At 40.4% G+C, this 24,109-nt stretch overlaps 1 protein-coding gene across 1 annotated transcript; it reads right to left on the reverse strand.

The window, feature by feature from the left end:
* Window positions 1-1,708: 1,708 nt before the first annotated feature.
* On the reverse strand, window positions 1,709-21,823 carry LOC140945936 (protein argonaute-2-like). Its single transcript, XM_073394997.1, has 12 exons — window positions 21,161-21,823; window positions 18,466-18,573; window positions 17,311-17,612; window positions 13,989-14,045; window positions 12,165-12,441; window positions 11,190-11,327; window positions 10,406-10,577; window positions 7,885-8,059; window positions 6,954-7,307; window positions 5,553-6,347; window positions 4,654-4,844; window positions 1,709-4,482 (listed from the first exon to the last, which is right to left on the reverse strand). Exons 1-12 carry the CDS (start codon window positions 21,645-21,647, stop codon window positions 4,398-4,400), a joined length of 3,141 nt encoding a protein of 1,046 aa, XP_073251098.1. The 5' UTR covers window positions 21,648-21,823; the 3' UTR covers window positions 1,709-4,397.
* Between the last annotated feature and the right edge of the window lie 2,286 nt (window positions 21,824-24,109).

Consider the following 24,109-nt stretch of genomic DNA (forward strand, 5'->3'; position numbering starts at 1 on the left):
GAAGAAACTGAAGAAAGTATTGATGATTCTTCCCTCGATCAGTGGCCGTGGATGAGCGTTTCCTGCCGAATCCTGTCGTTATATGCCTTGTTTAGCGATCAGTAACTTCTACAGAAGATGGAATTTCCATAATAATTTTCAGGCGAACTGCACCGGGCCATATTTGTTCTTTGTTTTTGTCTTTTTCTAAATCCGGACGCCGAAATAATGCTTAATCTGCTTTTCAATACACTGTTAACAATAACATCACATACCCGGGGGGGGGGGGGGGGTACTCCCATACATTATCTATACGGGTATGTGCCGCCCAACGGGGTCGTGTTTTTGAAGCTCCTGATTTAGAACGGGGTATCCATTTCAGAAGGGTTTTCTGGAACGGGGTGTAATATTTCGAACGCACGAAAGCTCCAGTTTTGTAAGTAGCCATTTGAAATTATTCAAGGACAGAATGCTTTTAAAAATACGGTTCAATGCGTTAACAAGCAAACTGTTGTACTCTTGTTGCACCCTGTGTTTTAGCGTGCAGGGCAGGCATTTTGGCGCGAGACACGAGCGCTGACTCCGCCATCTTGGATAAATAGGGGTGCGGAAGTCTGGAACAAGTCCATAATGTACCCGAGGGAGATGGAGATGGACTCAAAAGAAAGGGATGGAGGAGGAGAAGGAAAATCGTTATCTTAGGAGCGTGGTTCTGTGCGTGGTGAGAGATTTTGCGTCATAATTAACCGCACAGTGTATCCACATGCACAGGAAACGTACTCCGGATGATTATGAAGAAACATTTATTTGATGTATAAGTCGAACAAATAAAGTAATATCTTTTTTTAAAAACAGGGCTATTTCAATTTACAAACTTTCTAGAACGGAGTATAAAAAATTGGCCCATTTCTAGAACGGGGTATCAGTTTTAGGGCGAATTCTAGAGCGGGGTATAAAAAATTGGCCCATTTCTAGAACGGGGTACCAATTTTAGGGGAAATCTGTTTTAGAACGGGGTGCCAATTTGGAGTCCTGGGCGGCACATACCCGCACAAAAAATACCCAAGTGCCCCCCCCCCCCCCCCCCCCCCCGGGATCACATAATACGCAAAAAAGAAGAAGAAGAAAAGAAAGAACAACGTACGGACCTTTAAGACGATATTCGCGGTTGGTCACCCATCCAGTTCTTAACCCCGACCGACAGGGCTTAACTTGAGTGCCGTTACCAAACCGAGTTTCGCGAGGGTTATTGCGAGATACGTATTTCTAGTAATCATCAGAAATTATTTGGGCTAGGAGACAAAGGTGATATTTTGTTCAATTATGAATTGTTACAGTTGATACTTATTTCACAATAAAGTTTCTTGTTGTTGTTGTGCCATGTAGTCATTGCAGATGATACTATTTTTCATATCACTAGGCACATGTAGTCATACACTGCCTATTTTTTGTCATTCTTTTCGATCGCCGTAAGTATCAGTTTGCAGTTGTTGCATCGTACCTCTACATTTGTTTAAAAGGTAGTTGCATGTTCCAAACGTCCAGTCCATTCACGATAGGTTCTGCCATTTGAAATTTTTTTTTTTAGGGTTTTTAATTTCTTTTCAGGCAAATCTTTGGGTTGTTCTTTACATTCGAGGGATTTCGGAGGGTTTTCATGATGTTTCACCATTCTCTCCTCCCCGTCACTATAAATCCGGAGTACGCCCGGGCGGGAGGACTACAGACAGAAATTCGAAAACGTTTATTACATTATCTGAAAAAACAAATATTCTGTTATAACTTTACAATGTGCTAATTAATTCAGTGTTCAATGACAACAAAACAGATTTCTTGTAACAATACAATTGCCATAATGGCCATTGTTGCATATAGAGTAATACAGTCCGCGACATTTTTCTAAGCTAATTACTTTAATGAACAGCAATAAAATATATGGCATGATGAGTTCTGCGAGCGTTTCCATTGGCGGTCGAGTAAAGATATGATGTCAGCTACCTGCGACTGCCTTTTAAGTCTTCAAAAGACTAGAACGATTTTTTCTGACTGCAAGGAATGCCAGGAGACATAAACTTAACAGAGATTTTGATCCACACGTTTGTTAGCTCCAACTGGCACTGCAACTCATCACTTTATGGACTACCCGCTTATAAATTGAACCGATTAAAGTTACTTCAACTCACTGCTGCTAGAATTGTTACTTTATCCCGGAAATTTGATCATATTTCACCCGTTCTCTACAGTCTAGTTCGTTGGTTACCGACAAATCAAAGAATTATATTTAAGATTTTATTACTTAACAAGTGTACAAAAGACTTAATGGTCAATCGCCTTCTTACATCTCAGAATTGCTTAATTACAGGACCTATAATAGATCACTTAGGTCTCCTGCGCAGAATTACCTTGAGGTTGGTAAGACCAACAATAGATCGTAAGGTGATAGGGCTTTTCCATCGCAGGCCCAAGGCTCTGGAATGACCTTCCTTTAGAGGTAAGACAGTCTGCAAGTGAAAATGCTTTTAAGGGAGCTCTGAAGACTCACCTATTTAAACCAGCCTACGAATTAGATTAGTTGTATATATAAATATATATTTTATTATTTGTATATGTTATAGTACTTACGATTAATTGGACATTTAAAGTATTTCATATTAATATTATTTGATAACTACACACCTTTGAACTATTGTAAAGAATAGTATATATTAGTTTGAACTCTTAAATAATTATTTTTCGTATATGTACCCTTTAGTCTTGTTTTTATTTAATTTGGCATTGTTAAGCGCTTGGAGCAATTATTGATTAAGCGCTATATAAATAAAGTTATTATTATTATTATGCTTGATTTTCCTTTTTCCACTTTTTTAAAATTATTCACAATTGTAATTAGTTTTCTATCGTGGACATATGTTTAGTTTTTAATTTGTAAACAATACGATATAGTTTAAAACTGTAAATATTCTATTGTTCTGACACTTAAATAAAGATTGGTTTCTTCTTCTTCTTCTTCTCTTCTTCTTCTTCTTCTTCTTCTTCTTCTTCTTCTTCTTCTTCTTCTTCTTCTTCTTCTTCTTCTTCTTATTATTATTATTATTATGTCGCAGTATGAAACTTTGGAATGCTGTCCACATTATGAGTAGTATAAGGCGCATAGCGTAACCTACACCACTTGAGAGCCTATACTTAGAAGTAAAAAAAAAGGTCGGTACGAAACCTAATACGATCCTAATATACATAATGATATGAACCTCTCTACTTAAAAAGCCAATTTAAAATATTATTAAGTTCTTATACTCTGTAAAACCCTAATGCTCTAAAAAAATCTCAGTAAAAACATCAGTAAGCTTGTGTTTCTAGATTTCTAGAGAAAAAATCAAAAACCTAAAAACTGGAGTCCTTAGCGCCCTGACTAAGTATTTATCTTAAATGTTCTGGCAATGTTTAAAGTGTTTGAGATGACCGACTTCTGCATCAGCTCAATTATTATTATTATTATTATTATTATTATTATTATTATTATTATTATTATTATTATTATTATTATTATTATTAAGTTAAGGGTAGCTCTTGGCCTCATCTAGTTGTCGACGTTTTTGAAAACGAAGAACTTCTTGAACATTTATGGTCAATCAATATTCAGCGGGCCCTTAGTGTCAAAATCCCTTGCTACACGGCTGAAATGTTTTTCTTTTCTTCTCTTTTTCCATCAGGGATCTCTGCTATTGGCTATCTCGAGGTCGCACTCTATCCAAATTTGAAAGCGTTTCCGATCAAGATCCACATAAACTCGAACAACATTTCTTAATTTTTTTTTTTTTTTTTTTTAGGCTCATGGAAATTCGAAAGTATAGTGAAGATGAATAGGTCAACTTTGACGAGTAGTGTGTGGGTTAAACGGAACTTGTTGCAAATTGAACTGTTTTTGATAGACAGCAAGGGAATAGCAAAGTTTGAAAAGCATTTCTCATTCATCCAGAGTGTCTCTCTTCTTAGGGCACGGGAAGAAGATAGAGCCTGGGAACAAGGTTGCTTGAGTGTCTATATTGAACATTTTTGCGGGCGACTACAGGGGCCCGCAATCCTAATCTCCAGAATGCTCGTATGTAGCCAGCAATAGTAGTTTGGACTTCCACTAAGATCGACACTAGGAATAAATGGAATATACAGAACGCAATCTAATCACGCGCGTTTTGACCTTCTGTTACTCCGTTGGAGCAAGAGCGTTATTGCCTTGATCTCGTCCGTACTCCTTAATTTAACCTTAGCTTTTTACTAAGTAAAAACTAACCCCAAAACAGGGATTCTAGTTTCTCATTAACTTTAGCCTTATGTCCTGGGGTTACCCTTGACGAGGGAACAAGCAACGATTTCAAGAGAAATTCAGCAACAATCGGGTAGCTTTGCTGTCGTTTAGATGCTCAAGCGAAGTACATCGACTGCTTCATTTTGTCGTTAACTTCTATGGCTTTGGCTGACGTCTCCAAATCAATAGCTTTACCGTCCCTAGGTAGAGAACAAACAACAGTAATCAGTAATCGTTTAAGACGAGAGTTCTTAAAATATATCAAGTGTCAGCTTCAAGAATTACCGGTTGATCTGATGTAAGGTAGGGTGCAAATAGGCAGCTAAAATGCTATTACCATTTCCTCCTGTTGTTATTATTACGCCTCTCACCTTCCATAAGTCACGTGGTATCTGGCACGGAAGGCTACCAAATGGGCATAAAATGCGGGGGCTGGCATGGAAACACTCCGCGGGCATCGGGCGTAAACGTGGCACAGTTGATATGTGAGCTTTTGAAGCCCGTCAGCCTTAAAACCGTTTTCGTCGTATAAAACGTGATAGTGTGTTGGTCGGCTTGTCCCCTAATATGACACAAGGAAGAAGACAAGGAAAAAAAACGCTTTTAGTTAATGAACTTCGAAAATCCCAGACTGAAAATCACAGAAAACTATTATTTGGTAAAAAATGAAAAGACAAACCAACAAACAGTACCACCAACTGACAACTTACACAGAGGTTTTTTCTGTTTTTATATATAGTTTGTTGTAGTAAATTAATTTGAAGTTTTAACCACAAAACTTAACTATGATATAGATTTAATTAAGGTACCTTACATATCGAAAAACAGACCGAAAACCGGTCAGAAGGTCAAAAGCGCCGTTTTCACATTAAATTTCGTATCGATTATTTATTTCTTTGCATTCACTCAAATAGCCAATATTAAGCAATTTATTTTGTTTCAAAGAGGTTTTCTGGTCAATAATTGAAATCGTTCCCGCATTCTCATAAAAAAAGGTACCAACTCACAGCAAAATACGGTGCGAGTTTGTATGATATTGCCAACCTCGTTTCATCGTGTGTGCCCGGGCACCGGAGTCAAAAGAGAATGTGGGAAAGGTCTGTAGACCGCTTGCTAGGAACCAAGGGAAAATTCTCTTTCGAAATTTGATATATTCACTTTGACAAGCCGACTTTCTATTTTTTAAAAAGAAAATACATTGCGAAAACAAAACAGACAAGTGGAAAAGGCCCATTCAAATTCTGATCTTTAAGATAAGTTGACAGCCTACCTTAATTCCGTAATGGCTGCACAAATAAAAATCAAACTCATAGGGATGGGTGATTCCTTTATCCACAGTGGTGCCTGGTGGGACATTTTGCTCTTCCCCAGAAGCATCTCGTATGTCTTCACAAAACAACCTCGTGTGGTGTCTCTTCTGAACCACAATGAATGTGATTTGTGGGTGATACTCTTTATCAAGCATTTCGCAGGCCTCTTGCACAGCGCGCACTTCATGAACAAACACTTGATCAAACTGCCCTTCGCTTACCCCGTCTCTGTAGAATATGATACGCTTAGGCTTCCATCCTTTAGTTTCTTTATAGAAATCAACAAGCAACTCTTTCACCATGACGGCTAGATCTTTGATAATCTCCTGTGCACCTCCAGACCTCTCGTGTTTCTGTACCCGAACTCGCGCATGATATTTTGCAGCATTGACGTCCATACTGGCCACCACAGCAGCGATTGATGGAATTCCATTTTCTGTAGGAGAGGGGTGAGTTACATCAGCGCCAAATATAATAACAGGTTGTTTGAACACAAGTGACTTGACTGAAGGATGAATAACATGGTTCACTCCTCCTAGTTTTGCATTAATCTTCATCGACAGGTTGGCACAGACTTGCGCTTTGGCACCTTCAACCTGTTTGATCTTGACACATTGGGTAGGAATTCCAAGCACGTTGTCACCCACTCGTTTGACTTCAGCATAAATTTCTTTATTATTCTTCATTGGAACAATAACCATGACAAGCTGTAGGTCTGGAAATTTCTGCTTCCACTCACGAAATGAACCTGCTATCTAAAACCGGCAAACAGACAAACAAGAATGAATGAAATAGCAACCGAAAGAGGTATAAGATAAAGGCGCACACAAGCCAAAAGGAAGAGCTGAGGAGGCTCACATGTGTACATATCTCGGTTTCAGTAGCAAGAAGCACCTAGGTAAGGAGTATTAATACTGCTACCCCCCTGGATTGGGTGCTTGTCCATCCTACGTGAAGGAAGACAGTGGATCGGGACCTACAGATCCGAAGTTTGAGGTGCTAACCGCTCGGCCACCACGCCTCTACGGGGTCCAAAACAAAGGCGTATAAAGGCGACAAAAGTACACTCAGAGTGAAATAAGGGCGAGAAAATAATTGTTAAAGTAAACGTGAGTGCACGCTATCGTAAGGTCACAATGGAAAATACAGTAAAGAGTATAGGACGCGACACAAAAAAACCTGGACCATCCTGTGACAGGAGACACCACTGAAGTCAACATCGTTTGGATGTCTCTCCGTTTCTTGAAAATAACGATTTGATGCAAATATCAAGACACCAAATAACAGTCACCACAAACGTAAAAGCTAACTTAAAGAGATTTCAACAGTATCAAGAAATGCCCCCAAAAAATCTATTTTACCTCATGTCTGCTTCTGAAGTATCCCCAATCACCTGGTTCTGTCATTTTCATTCCTTCCCGACACGACATGTTGGTCAATGCCTTGACAAACTTCCTCAGCAAACCATCATTGTGCTGATTAGGCTCCAAGGCAAAGCACGCCACGGTCCAGACACTTAACTGAGCTCCACTGTGCAAATGTTTGCCGCGTAAATCCCATCCTCCCTTTTGAGGGGTCAGTACTTCATCTTGCGGCCCAAGAGAAAGATGAGGCGCTGATAACACACGGCCTTCCACTTTGACCATTTCAGAGTGTACAGAGATTCCGAACTCCTTCTCTAAGTACTCGGTGCTGAATTCCACGTACGTCTTAGTCTGTGTGGGTTTGGAAAAAGAAAATCCTCGTCTTAATTTGCTAAAAACATGAAACATACAGCAAACATCAATCAGTTCAAAATATTCGCTTTCCTTTGAATTTGCCTTCATCGCTTAGTTTAGCCCTTTCATAAGCCTAACAAAGTAAAAATGACACAAATTGAAATCATAAAATATTTGGTTTTATAGATTTACACCGAAAAAAAGTTATCACCTCTATTATATGCGTGGGATACACTAGCCTGCACCAGGCTCTGTGCGGACGAGCGAAAAAAGCAAGCGAGCAGTGAAATAACGAACGAGCGAAAAACGGCTGGAGGAGAGAACGGGAGAGCCTGTACGCACCTTTTCAAATACCTCAATCTGCCCTCTACCTCGCCCACTACCTGAAAACTGTTCCTCGTGTCAAAATGTCACTGGAAACTGGAAGGGACAAGGAAGGAATAAGCCTTTTCAATGCACTAGTGCCAGTCTCGCTTGGTATTCTTTAGCCCTATTATATTTGACAAGTTTTGTTGCCTCTCAAACCCGCACGCGCTTCTATAAGACAATAGAAACTTGGCAAAAAAAAGCCTACCCATTCGTCAATGTTTTGTTGTCGTTCGGGTGCAGGGCGCGCAGTTTTCCTAATCATGTTTGAAGTCTGCTCTTCAGTTAATTGTTTTCTCGGAGAAGGTATAACTGTGCACACATCCATAGGTAGATAACGGTCTTTCTTTGGTCCGGCTGTCAAACAAGGCAGATGAGCGTATCTAGAAGCAACGGCCATTGATTATGATAGTGCATGGTAAGTATTAATGGCAGGTATTCGTTTCAAGTGTCTTACTTTAAATTAGGACGTTTTAGATAAGTAAGATAAAAACCTGAACCTATTCTTTCATAGTTAAACTTGTTTGGGATATACCCTTAAACCACTGTTCTTAGGACATCTAATACTTCGCCCCGTTTCCGGAGGCCAAGAGTTAAATCCAGTAAAAAAGTCTTAATTGAAAATTCTTTGCCGGTGTCTCAAGACAATGAAAGTTATAAATTTTTCGAGGAACCGTACCAGGGAATTTACCTAGGAGTAACGCGTTGTTTTTAAAAAGCAAATGGCTATGAAAAAAGTGTGTTTTGAAAGCTAGCAATTAATGAATGAGGCTGAGTACGACATGAAGGGTGTTATCCACCGAGGCCGAAGCTAGCTAAAACATGCTTACCTGCATCGATGTTAAGTTCATTTTCGATAGTGTACGTTTAGGTTTGTCCAGCTCCGCAAACTGTATTCTCCAAATAGCAGATGTCGCCCTCCGAGTTGTCTTCTTGCTGTTTTTGCCATGTTTTTAGCTATTATTTCACCTACAATAGTTCCAGCTGTAGTTCTTACTCTTGAAACGAGAGAAGTTGACCGCCATTTTTGTTTTCACAACCAAAACAACTCAACCTCGTCTCCAGGTCTTCTCGGTAACGGTGCCTTAACCAGTGAACCAGTAGCGGGCTGCATTTTTGACACCACTTCCTCGTTAAACACAAAATTCTTCCAAATTTGGTCATCAGTAACTGGTCATTGTGAATTATGCCTGCGCCTTTAGCCAATCAGAATTGGGGAAATATTTTGAATGAATACTAAAGTGTTTTAATGATATTTTTTAAAAGCTTTTTAAAAGAGGCTTTGAAGGGACACTTGGAAGCTTTCCCTGACCACGTGTTGAAATTTTACCATTTCATGGGCACTTTTTTCCTCAGATCGTTAGTTAAACATATATGACGAACATAGTTTTGCTGCCTTCTTTTAGCACTCACAAACATACGTCCATGGTCGCTCGATCTATTCTTTCATTTTTTTTTGGAAGAACAGTGAACTCAAAACCACCCACAACACCTTTCGGGATTGTCGCGTGCACTTTTTCTGACAACCTTTCTCGAAATAGCTGTAAACATTTTTTTCACAGTCTTTGTGCTACACGTACACGTAAACACTTTAAATTATGCGCTCGTCTGTTATCCAGTTATGAATATCTCGTCAACCTGTCGATATCAGTCGTTGTACTTGGTGCATACGCTTTAAATGTTTTTTTTTTCCGAGCTCGATTTCCGCCACACACTCGGAGGAGCGCAGGATCATTTCCCAAAAAAGCGGCCGATAATCTGCCCGTCCTAGAAAAGAAATGTTTAGCAGATTGTGAATTTGAAAAATAAACTTTGCATTTTATTATGGTGTATGGCCTAAATTATGTGAACGTTCCCGGGATGTCTGAAAGTGGTTGAACGTTTGTTGACCCTCCTGATTGATGTCGCCCTTATTTTTCACTATACTGATTGAAATATTAAAAAAAAAAACATATGATGCCAGCTTTCCTCACTTGCAGCCAGTGGTTAAATTGCGGAGGAACCAGAGAGGTGAGATCGGACGGCAGCATGTAAAGGCGCACTCTTGCAGCCACTTCAGTCCATGCTTTGATCACACCTCGCCCAACCAGACCGATGATGGCATAAGTCAGATAGACCATGACATTGGGGCCTACGTCCCCTACTCTTTTCGAACAATGCACGGGTTCTTTCACGTCCCCTTCCAACTGGAGTACAAGGATGAAGGAGACAAGGCCAACGGCTTAACGCCACCGCCCAATGACACGATCATCTGAACTGAGAAAGGGGTTTTAGTCACAGCTAGCATGATCTCACCAGGTCTTTAAAGGCCTTGGTTGATGGTCCGGCCGGGGTTTGAACGCACGACCTCCCGCTCAGCAGACCGGCGCTCTTCCAACTGAGCTAACCGGGCGGCGGTTTAAAGCAGCTGAAAACCCAATAAATTTCGGCAGAAAATTCAAGCAATCACAATCCGGTATTTGAGACCCCCTGGTCCCATTTGTTGTCTGATTGGTTCGACTATTAGTTCGACGTCTGACCCAAAAGACGAACTTAACTTAATTTAGGTCTACTCAAATTATAATTCGATTCGTCTCATAAAAAGTTCGACATTTGGCCTTGGCCTTGGCCTTATGAACATTAAACGACAAGTAAAAGAAAAATCTTAATCACTTGGTGTGCATTGACGTTTGTAGTAAAGGTGATTCTATAAAGTCTCTATAAATCACACAAAAACAGCAAATGTGCACCTTAGCTGCATCTTGTAAGTTTCTTTAAAATACTCAGCCACAGTTAGTTTATATTTCTTTCCACTGTCTTTGTCATCGATTTCAAACTGTCGCTTATCTGCCGAATCCTTTGTCACGCCCCACACTGTGTATTTTCTTTTGTAGGGAAGATGGTTGGTTTCAACACGAAGCCCTAAGTGGTAGAAAGCAAAAAAATGCAACATATTACAAAGACGAAATTAAATCACAAAAAGCATTTTGTAAAGGGAATACAGTATCGCTAAGAGACATGAATCACGGTTCCGTCGGCCTCAGTGTGCTTTTATTCGCCATAAGGCTACACGAAGATGCAATTTCGGAATGTATGAGCAAAATATGTGATGGTGGACAAGACTGGGAAGTAGAATTTTGGAAAAGTGAAAAAATCCTCAATGAATGTCGTATCGAATTTAATGAATCGTCTTTGCCAGAAGAGGTGATTTCTTGTTTGTTTGCTTGTTATTATTACAAGTTCATAATGACGAAGATGAAATCACCTTCGCGAGCTACGTCTTTTTATTCATTACCGAGTTTAAAATTTCCCATCTTTCCTTATCTTTCACGTAACTTTTTGTATATGCTACCACATGAGTGCAGTAAAGCATAGAAGGTAAGTAAAATTAAGTCCTTGTTCCATTTTGAAAGCTTTAAGTGCATAACTGCATGTAAATACGACTTCTGAATTCAACGTTTTTATTTCAGAATTATCCGTTGACCGTTTTTTTAATTATCATCAAAAGGATACCGTTCCGCAACTGACATATACCTTTAATAACTTGAACAAACTTGTCCCAGTTCAACTTTCTTAGTCTCGCGGGGTTCTCAAGTTCGCCTGGTTTTAGCCTAAAAACCTCCGAGACTAATTCAGCTACTGGTTGAGTCTTTGAGAATCCTTTGGCAGATACTAAAAAAGGGGATAAACAATTAATAAGGTATTACTAAACTAAAAGACGTACAAAACCTAAGCAACAATTATGTAGACTCCGCATTTAAGTTAATTATCTTTCTGTGCAACCTACGACCAAGTTCCTCAAACTCATCCTCGGAGACCCAGGGGCGGTTAGTCGGGTCGATAAAATGTTCGTGGGGAAAGTTTACTGTAACTTTCACCACGAACATTTTATCGACCCGACTCACCGCCCTTGGGTCTCCAAGGATGCCTCAAACTGGGCCACCTCATCATGACTCCAGTAAGGGGAGGGGTAGAGGGAGTCGGAAAGGTTGAGTACAGTAAAACTCCGCGACCAATAAGAACTTGAATTTTAAGAACCTGTTTGGCTAAAATTTGCCAGTTAAGCCCCCTCTATATAAGAATCTGTTAAGTCTAAAATTTGAAAGAGGTTCTTATTTTCTAAAATCTATGAAAAAATTCTGTAGACTTGGGCAAATAAGATACAGTCAACATTCAGAATCCTCTATGGAGATATAAGTGCCTTATCAATCCAACTGCAATGTAAATGCCAATGTTAAAATCAAATAAAATTGTTATTGATACAATTGCAAATTAAATACAGTATACAAATTATATGACCAAGAATTATTAGTGTTCACTCTTCAATAATATATTTTTTTCTTCGGGAATATATAAGAACCTATTAAAGAACCTAAATAGCCTAAACTTGTTCTAACTGCCATTTTATAAGAACCTGCTAGACTAACTTGGGAAAATCCAGGTTCCTAGTCGCTACGTTTTAATGTACTGTTTAAAAATGAATACGGCTCCTTGCAAGGAACTACTTACCATCAATGTTTAATAGTGGTACCTTCCACTCCGAATGCCTGACAGACTGATAGAAACCAAACCGCACCTCACAACCTTCCCCCAAAGGACAGGCAAATCCATCGACTATAGGAAAGAATGATCTCCCAACTGGCATGAATTTAAGAGACGGCATCCCTTGACGCATTATGATGTCTAAAGCTTGAATAGCCTTTTGAGGGGCTTGTCCATTGCCCTCACCATCTAAGAACTTTTTCAACTCATATAAACTCACTTGCCCAGCAAACTGGACTTTCACCTGGCGAGAAAGAGGCGAGAGAAACAGTGTTTTTGGTAAATAAGTTCAACAGTTAACCCTCCAGAAATCCAACGGACAATTTCTAATAGTTTTTGAGAATTCAGTTTTTAAGCCGAAAGCTACTGAACAGCCCGCAATTAGCAATTGCAGACCTGAGCGGGTGGTGTTTACACCACTAAATCGAACTGAAATCATCCTCGGAGACCCAGGGGCAGATAGTGGGGGCGAGGGAAAGTCTAAACGGGCGGAAAAATATATATGGAACGAAGAAAAGTAAAGAACGGCGAGAAGAGCCCCTGGGGACAATGTCTTACAAGACCAGTTCCAAACGGTCCCCGCCGTTCTACCTTCTGATTGGACAGAAAAACACAAACGTTTTCTGGCACCAATCAGAAGTCAGAACGGCGGCGCCCGTTTGGAACTGGTCTGGTAAGACATTGGGCGCGATCCATTCAACCAAAATTCCAACCGGTCCGACCGGGAAAAGAGGACCACCTCAAAAGGTGGACCCGTTTTTTCGAAACTTTTCCGGTTGGACCGAACCGATCCATTGAGTTTTGGACCGAAATTTCCGGAAATTTTGGTTGAATGGATCGCGCCCATTGTCCCCAGGGGCTCTTCTCGCCGTTCTTCACTTTTCTTCGTGCCATATTTTTCCGCCCGTTTAGACTTTCCCTCGCCCCCACTATCTGCCCCTGGGTCTCCGAGGATGACCTGAAATATAAATGAGTTACAAAGAAATTCGGGAATTAAATGAAAAATTAGACTAGTAATAAGATTAAATTAGATAATAACCGAAAAGGATGCGTGATCGAAGGATAAGCATCAGGGACGGACCTATCGAAAAATCATAAGGGAGGCCGAAGTGGGCTAAGTACAAAAAAATACATGCAAGGGAAAATTAACTAAAGAAAAAAGGGAAATTTTGACGAAAAATTCATGCAGCTCGAAAATTCTCCACCCCGCCATATCTTTTCTACATTTATAAAACAGGAATTTACAGTTACTTAGCAACGACCGGATGAAGGCGTGGGATTTTCTGTAATAAGAAATCAACGTCAATATAAGTTTTCTAGTGTGCTAAAAACTGTAGAAATGTTAGACCTAAATACAATTTCTGCAGGCTAGTCCGGTAAGGTGAAGCCGGAAGAGAGAAGAGATAAGCCGGAAGGGAGATACTCACGCTAACCCCAATATTACACCCCCATCCCCTGAGTGCGCAAAAAAGAGGGGCTTTGCTGTTTCAGTCTACGTAGAGATAATTTCTCAGCTTATGCAGATCTATTACTAGAATAGACAAGTTCGTACGTACCACCGTTTCACAGATATTAAGGATCATTCAACAGAGATTTATAGATTTATAGTAAACAATATTCACATGCTGTCAATTAGTTACAAAATAAATAAGACGCAGAGAGAAATCGCCTCTGAAAGATAAGAATATTTAGCAATGTACTTGTTTTATTACCATGCATTTGCCATGCAAAAGAAGCTCAAAGAAGAAGTACTTTTTTGAATCGAGCAATATACGCCAGTGAAAAACCAACCTTAAAATGTCTGTCCTTACCACCATCTTCACCGGTTAACTTGACACTGAGTTCAGGCTTCATATTCGAAAAAAGAAGAAAAAGAAGAATATGAACAGAGTATTTTCAAACTTTTTTGTACATTTCTTTGCCGTCATTGCACGACTTTGACGTGAGTTAAAGCCTAATTTGACGTTTCGGTTGTGGAGGGCGAAACGACAAGACAACTACTTTCTTTTTCTTTTCCTGAACCTCGATAAAGTCTTCAAAATTCAACTCCAGAAACATTTGCTAACATAAACAATAAACAATACTGGTTTATTCATGACGTTTTCGAACGTTTAAAGATAAGAAAATAAAAATAAAAAATACATCGCGAAAAAGAAACACGAGGTCAACCCTATAACGTTTCCTAAAAAAGGAATAAAAAATACGTTAAAAATCACTATTTACATATCCACATATTCAAAAAAGACTTTAACCTCGCTTTAAACAGTTTTAAAGATTCTGGATGTTTCAACCACACACTGCGGTAAATTATTCCATTCTTTCACTATGCGAAAAAAGAAGGAATATTCATAGGGTTAACCCTTGCATTTTTCACGCCTAATTTAAAAGAGTGGTTAGGTCGTATCCTTTTATCTTAGGCGAGTTCAAAACTACTAAACTTCAGGCTATTTAAGCCAAAAACAATGTTATAGCATTCTAGAATGAAATGAAGTGTCTCCGCTTCTCTAAGGTGGGCCAGTTCAAAATTTTAATACGTTCCTCGTACTCCATTTCCCCACGCTTTTGTCCAGAGGTAACCCAGGCTCTGTGATAGTGCCACAGTACGGTTCCAGTAAAATTACAGCGTTTGTATGGGGTAAAAATACGATCCTAAAATTTCTAGGAAATACTGCGTAAAGATCAATGAAACTAACTCTGCAGTTAGTTGTTGTTGTCCTCAATGCTCCAACGAAGTTTCCTGATAATTTGTTCAAATTCACTCTATTTACAATAATAATATGCAAGGTAGGAGACACGAGATGCCATCTTGCCCGCCATGCTCTCATTCAACACAATTTTTTCCACGAAATGCGAACTCCAACAGAAAATAAACATGCAAGGATCGTAGTAATAGGATAGCAGCAGATATAGAAACCAATGAAGCTTTCCCAGATAGAAAAACGAATCCCGCAGACTTTGACAAACTCGAAGGATGTAATCCAAAAAGGCCGAGAATATGCGCGCCGAAGTAGCCGGGCCAGATCAACGCGCGGCCAAGAAAATGACGCCTGGGCACTGTGCATCAAAAAATCCATCCCGGGTGTCCTGGGTTGACCTTTCTAGGGACCGATACATAGCTTTACCAAAGTTAGCCACCCCTGCTGGAAATACATTTGCTGGAGGGCTATTGTTCACTTGAGACAAATGCGACTGGCCCAAGCAAACTACAAGTTCCTGTGCACGCGTGAAAATAAGAAAAAAGGAAAGAAACATGTAAAAGGTGATGTTTCCATTTTGCAATTTTTTTTAACTCTCGGAAAGGTCCAATTTTCAAAGCGCAAAAGCTTAATTGACTACGACGACAGCGACAACATTAACAACAAACAACAATTTTACAGATTAGCAAAACATCTGCTTGGAATGTGCATCACACCATCACACTTACTTCGATTGTTTATTTAAAAAAAGCGTGATGCACGTGCTTTTTTTCTCATTTTCACGCTTGCACTGGAACATGTAGTTTGGTTGGGCCAGTCGCGTTTGTCTCAAGTGAACAAATATAGTCCTCTAGCAAATGTATAGACCGTTTTCACTGTCACGCAACAAAAATTACATTGGAAACCAACCGTCCAGTGGAAGAAGCCAAGAAAATGAAATGTTATAAAAGACTAATACATAAACAATTTGTTCAAGTCTCAGGGCTTTGTGGCCTTTGAGTTATTTGCAGAAGCGTTTCACTCACCTTTGTAGAGCTTTGTATGGATACGCCGTGCACCGTTTTGGTGCACCAATATGGCCGCCGGAAATCAACAAAAACATCTGGAGTTCACTTTTTCTATGAAAGCTATTTCTTTTCACTCGAGAACTAGCATACGTACGCATAAACATATCTTCTAATACTTGAAGTGGTTATATATACTGCTGAAAATCAAGAGGAGAGACTTTTTTTCAACGAGACAGTATTCCTATTTTGGTGTCAAGCACTGTGAAAACTCGGAAGTTCAAATTGCTGTATTTTCGGAATGAAACATGCTACGGAAATGGAAACTTGTACAAAGATTTACTTTTTGTTTATCTTCAACCTAGTGTAAATAAGAATTCGTAAAACCCCGCTATTTTGACTTTACAATTTGATGACGTCACAGTGAAAACCATCTATTTCCAGCAGTGGTATCTAACTTTGGTAGCAACAACTAACTGCAGAGTAAGTTTCATTGATCTTTATGTAGTATTTCCTAGAAATTTTAGGAGCCCCTTTTTACCCCATACAAACACTGTAATTTTACTGCAACTGTACTGTGGCACTATCACAGAGCCTGGCTGACCTGTGTTTTGTCCAAGAGCAAGGCGAACATTTGACGGACAAAAAGAGATCGAATATACTAGTGCCGGATAATTTTCGAAGCATCGCGAGTTCATCTTTGGTGACGTTTTCGTACCCGTCGTCTCAGTTGTAAGCTATCAATTACCTGGAATAAAATTTCATTACGTCATTCACGAGCCCGGGGGGGGGGGGGGGCACTTGGGTATTTTTTGGGTGGGTATGTGCCGCCCGGGACTCAAAATTGGCACCCCGTTCTAAAAAAAATTTCCCCTAAAATTGATACCCCGTTCTAGAAATGGGCCAATTTTTATACTCCGTTCTATAGGGTGCAACAAGAGTACAACAGTTTGCTTGTTAACGCACTGAACCGTATTTTTAAAAAGCAATCTGTCCTTGAATAATTTCAAATGGCTCCTTACAAAACTGGAGCTTTCGTGCGTTCGAAATATTATACCCCGTTCTAGAAAACGCCTCTGAAATGGATACCCCGTTCTAAATCAGGAGCTTCAAAATCACGACCCCGTTGGGCGGCACATACCCGTATAGGTAATGTATGGGAGTACCCTGCGTGGGTTCACGAGCCGTCGGACAAAGCAAACATATGAGAGTTGTGAGTTTCAACCCTGGCCCTCATGAGTTTCTGTTAATAATCATGAGTATAGCCAGCCCATAGACAGCGTAGGCCCGGGCCTACAAATTTTTGGCTTGATCACTCTACTGCTTGTAATAAATCAGACGCACTCTTGGGGTGAGCTAAAGAGCTCAAAGTGTTGGTGAGGTCAATGCGTACTAGTAATAAACTTTGCTTACCACTCCTTGTCCATTTCCCACAGGAAGTCTAATTCTACTGTATAAGTTCTTCTTCCCATCAAAAGCAGGTACATGACCTTGGAATGTTATATCTTTGTACTTTCTAATGATCTCATTGACAACTTCTCTTTTCTCTTTAACATTACTGCTGCTTGGTGTTATGTCCACATCATAGTGATACAGATCAGAAAGCCCAGTTGAGATCTTAATGGGGTAAGAGTTTGCTCTTAATGCAATAGGTTTGCCTTCAGTGCCATAGTCAGGCCTTTTAGGACGATGGTAAGCTCCTTGAGTTTGGTGGGCTTTGATAAAATAGGTAAGAATGATACATCAGTGATACTTAAGCTTACCTACTTTATCCAATTGTCAATGTAATATTTTGCATGAAATTAACTAAATCAAGGGCACTGTGTTATGCCCAATTCTACATTGTAATCTGAGCCATACAGAGGTCTAATCGTTATAAAGGCAAGGGCAGCACCCATGGGGGGGGAACTCCCTATAATGGCCTATACAGGGAGGCTCCACCCAAAAGGGGTATCTTTTTCAGGCTTCAGGTATAACAAAGGGTAGGAATTTCACCAGCTGAAGTATATAAAAGAATAGGGAAATCTGTCATTTGGGTCTGTGAAAGGGCCCAAAGGGCTAACAGATGAATTTTAAGGCTTTTAAACATTGAAAAAACGTTCTATTTTTATGATTGATTCCTATTTACAAGACAGTGCATTTACAGCAGTTAAAAGGGATGCAAAGTTCTAAACAAGGTATGTGAAAGGGTACCATTTGTCAATAGAAGGTATACAGAAGGGGCACCTTTTTTGTGAAAAATGGTATTTAAAAGGGTAAAGGGTTTGACCTTCAGGCTGAACCTCCCCGTATAAACATTAGTTGAGTACCCCTCCCCCCGGGGGGGCAGCACCTTCCTTTTTCTGCTATATCAAGTCATTGGGTATTGAGTCAGTATTGGTTGGGCCCTGAAGAAAAAATCCACAACTTAATTGTGGTAACCTCATGGTCGTCATGGTGAGTAGAAAAGAATGCAGATTTACTAATGGTAACAGAAAGTTTCTGAAATCTATCAAACAGGCACATTTGTAACGTTCACAAGTTAATTGACATTTCATTCAAAGACAAGTTAAAAATTCAAGTCTTTACCTTCAGAAGTCAAACTAGAACCAAACTTGGTTGTTAATTTAACATCTCTTTCATCATCAGCAGTAGTATCACTTGCAATGGTCGGAGCCTTCTTCAAAGGCTGGTCTACTGTATCAATAAAAGATATATTGATGTGTAGTTCCAAGAAACATCCATACCTCCCCCCTTTCCTCCCCCATGGAGGGCACTTTTTTTTTAGACCCTCACCCCGCTGGAATTTTCATTTCACAGGATGCTTGTCATACCCGCCTCCCACCCCCTGGAATTTCTGTAATTTTCCAACTTTGTTGGGTACCCCCAGGAAGAATATTTCTGTCAAAAATGCCTTTGCACTATACTTTTATGCGAAAGCCTGTCATTGTTTCCACGCTAAAGAGAGAAAAAATCTCAATATTTATATTAATGCAGTGTCAAATAATCTCAAATAATAATTTTTTTGCCTTACAGAGTGATGCCATCTCTCAGACCAAATGAACTTCAATTACTTCCCAGGGCCGTAGCTAGGTTTTTTGTAACGGAGGGGGGGGGGGGTATTATCGCTAGTGCTGAAGGCATGAGCCTTGTAGGGAGTGCGGGGGTATCCTACCCCAGACAATTTTCAAATATGGAGGCTCCGCAACACTATTTTCAGCACTTGTCTTGAGATGTCTCTGAAAAATCGACCTCAAATATGAAAATGGCAAGACACTATAATCAAAATATCTAAGTCTAAAGAAAACATCTCCATCCAGAGACTTGATGTGTCTGGCATAACAGGTCCAAGGGGGGCAGCTGCCCCCTCCCCCCCCCCCCCCCCACCTAGCTACAGCTCTGCTTCCTTTCAGTTAAAAACATGTTAGAAGAAGGTTTATTAGAACATGACCCAGGGTTGTCATTTGCTTGGCATTTCTTCATGAATGGCATTTTTTAAATAAAATATCCCTGGACTGGCAGCTTACATTCAGGCCATCTACTTCAAAACCTTCTGACAACCCTGGTGACCACATTACATTGAATACCACAATATATTGTGTAACAAAGCAACAGATGGATAACCGGAAGTTTATTCATTAGTTGCCAACAATAGTCTTACATAAACTATCATGCAAGCCATGAAAAAAGCACTCAGCCAACCGCAAATAACAGATTGTGGATGAAAACAATACTTTTTGCTTTGAAAGACCATTCAAAAGTAAGATAATGCAGTGCCGGATCCAGAGCTTGAGATCAGGGGGGTTGCTCATCTAGACCCTTCGATAAGGGGAGGGGCGGTCTCCAAAAATAATTTTTTGGCCCTTTGGGCCTCAGTTTGGTCCACAAATAAGGGAGGGCCCCCTTCCCTGGATCCGCCACTTAGCTCATAGCTTGCTCATCAATCTTACTCAGAGCCCCCAGACAAAAGCCTCGAGAGGCTACTCCCACCCTCTCGGAAATTGCCTCCTTTTGGACTCCACCTCCCCTCTGAACTTCCATTGCCCTCCGTCAGGGGGGGGGGGGGTATGGATATTTTTTGGAACTACACATTGCATTTAATTGGCCACTGGCTATAAGTAAGTATTATTTGATACTCGGCTCTTAGTAATTAGTATGCAGTACAATGCATTACCAATATAGAAGTAGCTAACCTTAATAAGTTTATGCCAAACATGCTTTTACTGTAGTTTTACATCACTATATATAAATAGCTAAGGACCAGAAGGAAAAAGTTAAACTATTACTTCCAATTACACAGACCACAGACCCCGGTATTACTGCATTTACTGGTATGTATAAAAATATAGGGGATGCTCTACTCAAAAGAGATACTAACTTTTAGACTCTTAGTTAAAAATTTAAAAGAATAAAGAGATTTCACAATAGAGCATTTTCACTCATGTGGCCACGGCGTCTATGAAAATTTATGGGAACAAAAGAAAGCGTTTACATAAGAAAAGAGTTCAACTCCCACAGGATTGGTTTGGAACATCAACATGGCCGCCGTTTTATTGTTTTGGAACACCCATATGGCCACCATGACATCATGTGAAAACGCTCTATTTGAGCCATAAAAAAAGGGTAAGGAAAACAGTGCCAGAAGCCAGTTAGGTATTTAACGAAAAATAAATTCTTTATACTAGCTCCTGTCACACCGGCTAAATAGACGGTGTATGTGCTTGAATGAGATCGATCCATCATTGTCAGGTGTTACCCACTAGGAGATAGGATTAGGGTTATTTTTTTCTTTAAAATAGACCTTGTCACGGTTTTCGATGCGATCTTGACGAGTAGGCAAGTGCGTGAGAAAGTGTTTGTGTGAGAATCTAATGTCAAATAATTTCCGTAAAACGACTCTTCTGAAAAAAATATGATCTGTAAACTAAAGCTTCACTCCTAAGGATTCTACTGAAAAAAATTTGGGGGAGTTACATGCACCAGAAGACTTAGAGCCACTTTTTAAAATTTTCCATACATTTGTCTGTAAGAAAGTCCCGGGAAAATTACAGACAAATATATGGAAAATCTAAAGCAAGCGTCTGGAGAAATTTAAGTACAGGTACGCCCCCAGAATTGCTTTGAAGCTTTAGTTTACAATTGATATTTTTTTCAGAACAGCCGTTTTATGGAAAATATTCGACATTAGATTCTCATACAAACACTGTAATTTCGCACCGTTTTGCCTACTCGATCGTCAAGATGGCGTCGAAAACCGTGACAAGGTCTATTAAAATAAGTTTACCTCTACTGGCAGATGATGAAGACGATGGAGATGATGAAGGTGACTTTCCTGCCTTAATAGCTTTTACTGAACATGACTGTTGCATTGATTTTCCCGGCTCATTTGTTTTAGGAGAAGGACGGCTTGATTTCTGCAGCGTCTCACGATGTTCTACAGGACTTGTGGTCTCTTTCGTCTTTACAGGAGCTGTAGGCGTTGACGAAGCCTTAAAACTGGAATCTGTCTTAGACCGGCTCTCCCGCCCGCTTTTATCCTCGGACTGGGCTTTTGAATCTGAAAAACTAGCAGGTGTTGCTGAATTAGAACTTATACAGCTTGCCCCAGCTAACTGTCCTTCATCCGCACTCTTTTCATCAGGAAGCTTCGCGGCGTCTTGACTTCTTCCTGGTGTTGTCGATGGCAGCTGTTGTCGCCCTCTTCCTCTTCCTGTACCTCCCCTTCCCTTTGATTTTCGCTTGTTACCTTTTCCTTGTCCTGGAGAAGACATCTTTGACCGACGATACGCTTTAACCTTTTTTTCAGCATTTGTTATTACCCACGAACCTTGAGGAATCAGACGAAACACGTTCGAGGCAGACTTCTTGGAAATTTCCTCGCATTTCCGCTTCCTCTTTTATTTTTCGACGATGACGTTATGTCGTGCAAGGACTTCTGGGGGCCCTTTTTAAAGCACAAAACTGGCTGGGGTGGTGATTGGGTTTTCCTTGGTTTACGTGCTTTCTTTGTTGGTGCTGGTGAAAAAACAAAATGATAAGGGAAAGAAGCGTAATCTTTATGCATTCAGCGAGCCCCATCAACAATAGCCTGCGTAGCAAGCGTTTCCGTTTAGTTTCGGAGCCAAAAAACAGACCGAGGAACAGGATTTCGGTTTTGACCGCGAGAGAAATGAAAGGAGAGCCAAAAAATGAAAGGGGGCGAAGGGGGAGGGGAAGGAAGAAAACCCCACCCCTCCCCGCTCTTTTAATTGCGTCATTTTTCGCGCGGTCTTTGACTCTTGTTCCTCGTTCTTTGCTCCTAAACCGCACAGAAACGCTTGCTACGCAGGCTAGATCAGCATTATAAATTTGCTTTAAATTAGCAGAATCCGAGAACAGTCACGTTCACGTAACCCCCGCTTTTCTAACGCCTAACTGGAGGCCCCTTCAATCTCTTTACAAAGTGAAAGCCCAAACTTCGGCAAAAAGCTCACAGCATTAGACTCCGCAGTCTGTGTGATATAAATGTGTACATGCATAGATAATAACCGCCAAAAAAACAACAAAACAAAACAAAAACATTAAAACGCCGCCTCAGTGCCCACGGGCCACAATAGTAAACGTTTTTGTCTCGTCTTTGCGTGACGAGATATAAACGCAGGGGCGGATCAAGGAATTTTTTTAGGAGGGGGTGCACTCGTCTCTTGCTCTACTTCAACACCAATAAACCACTCGGTGTTTTTTTTTTTGTTTTTGCAGAATACCACTTGTATTAGAAAACCGCAGGTCATCTCGGGGGGGGGGGGTGCGCACCCCCTGCACCCTCCCCCTAGATCCGCCCCCTGAAACGGCTGCGTCTACCCTAGTGGGTTCTTCACGCTGCCGAGGCGGGATCGATCTAAAAGGGATTCAGCGAACACAAAGAGCCAGCCCAAACATGGTACTACTTATGTGGCTAGCGATTATTAGGTTATTTCAAATAGTCACAGGTTAGTCATGAAATACTCTTTGAAAAACATTGACAAAAGTTTTTAAGATATTTTGTCACTTCAGCGCGCGGCATTCCTCTCGGAATGGACCGGAATGGATATTTTGAGCGACAAGCCGTTGCAGGCACAATCGTCTTGTAACTATCGACGTTTTTTATGCGATGCTTTTTCCCTTCGAATGGAAAAATTATAGGCAATGTCCTAGTGAAAAATAGGCTTCGCACTTCAAAACAGAGCGTTATCGTTTACCATTTTATCAATGGTCTCCCAGTTTTCGTCTCGTCACGCAAAGAGAGGAGCGTTGTGCGACGAGACAAGAAAGGCTGCGTGGGAGACTATAGGGAACCTAAGATAGAGACGTTTTCGGGGCGACGGCAACTTCAACCGGACGTGACATCATCATTTGTTGGATATTGCGCATGCTCCTGCTCACCACCTTGCCGTCGTGGTTTAACCGTCGTGGTCCCGTCGGCGACGTGAAACTGGGCTGTTTGGCGTTGTGGCGAAAACGTGAGTATTTAACTTTCATTTCAATCAGATTTGTTGCGTTTAGCAACCAAAATTTTGCAGATTATCGTTCTTAAATTGTCCTTGTTTTCTTTGAGGCACATTTCAAGCTCGATTTCCGAGCTCTGTTATCTAAACTTACATCTTTGAATTTTGCTGTGTTTTCATGTCACAGGGTCAAGATCCAACTTGGCAAACAGCCAACCGTAAGTGAGCTTGACATGGACAAAATTGTCCTACGAGTCAAATAAAAGTATCCAGACAAAAAATATGAACTCCGATATTTTAATTGTGTGTTTTTCGTTCGCTCTTTTCGTTAGAATATCGTATAAATGAAATGCATTAATAATTATATAGAATACCATGTACTAACGTGGGAATACTGAAATAAAGTTGTTGCCGTTGTTGTTGTTGTTGCATGCAAGTATTTCCCGGGAATTTTTTCAATACCAAACTAAGAATACGGTTCCTTGGTAGCATTTTAATGTTCCTGGAATTTGCAAGGCTTCGGCAAGCCTGTGGAGATCTTTTTTTTTTTCAACACGAAATTCTGCCTTGCACTCAGCTGCATCCCGCATGTTTTTTAGTGTGAACGGATCGTAACTGTCCCGAGGAAAATCGGGATTTTTGGACTCATAATTTTCCCACAAAACGAGAAACTCTTCATCCGATTCATGTTGTCTGCACAGCAAATATTTATTCTCGTAATTCTTTATGTGAAGCCATATTTTCCTCTTCAGTATTCTTCTAATTAAAGG

This window comes from Porites lutea, chromosome 8, assembly GCF_958299795.1.
Source record: "Porites lutea chromosome 8, jaPorLute2.1, whole genome shotgun sequence".
NCBI classification, from domain to species: Eukaryota; Metazoa; Cnidaria; class Anthozoa; order Scleractinia; family Poritidae; genus Porites; species Porites lutea.

What these genes read in the sequence shown, in the direction of transcription:
- LOC140945936 (XM_073394997.1), bottom strand. Translation starts at nt 21,647, where the DNA reads ATGTCTTCTCCAGGACAAGGAAAAGGTAACAAGCGAAAATCAAAGGGA. An exon ending in AACAAAACATTGACGAATGG is followed by an intron (nt 7,308 to 7,884) that starts GTAGGCTTTTTT and finishes AAACCCACACAG; the next exon opens with ACTAAGACGTACGTGGAATT. An exon ending in TACCACGTGACTTATGGAAG is followed by an intron (nt 4,483 to 4,653) that starts GTGAGAGGCGTA and finishes TTCTCTACCTAG; the next exon opens with GGACGGTAAAGCTATTGATT.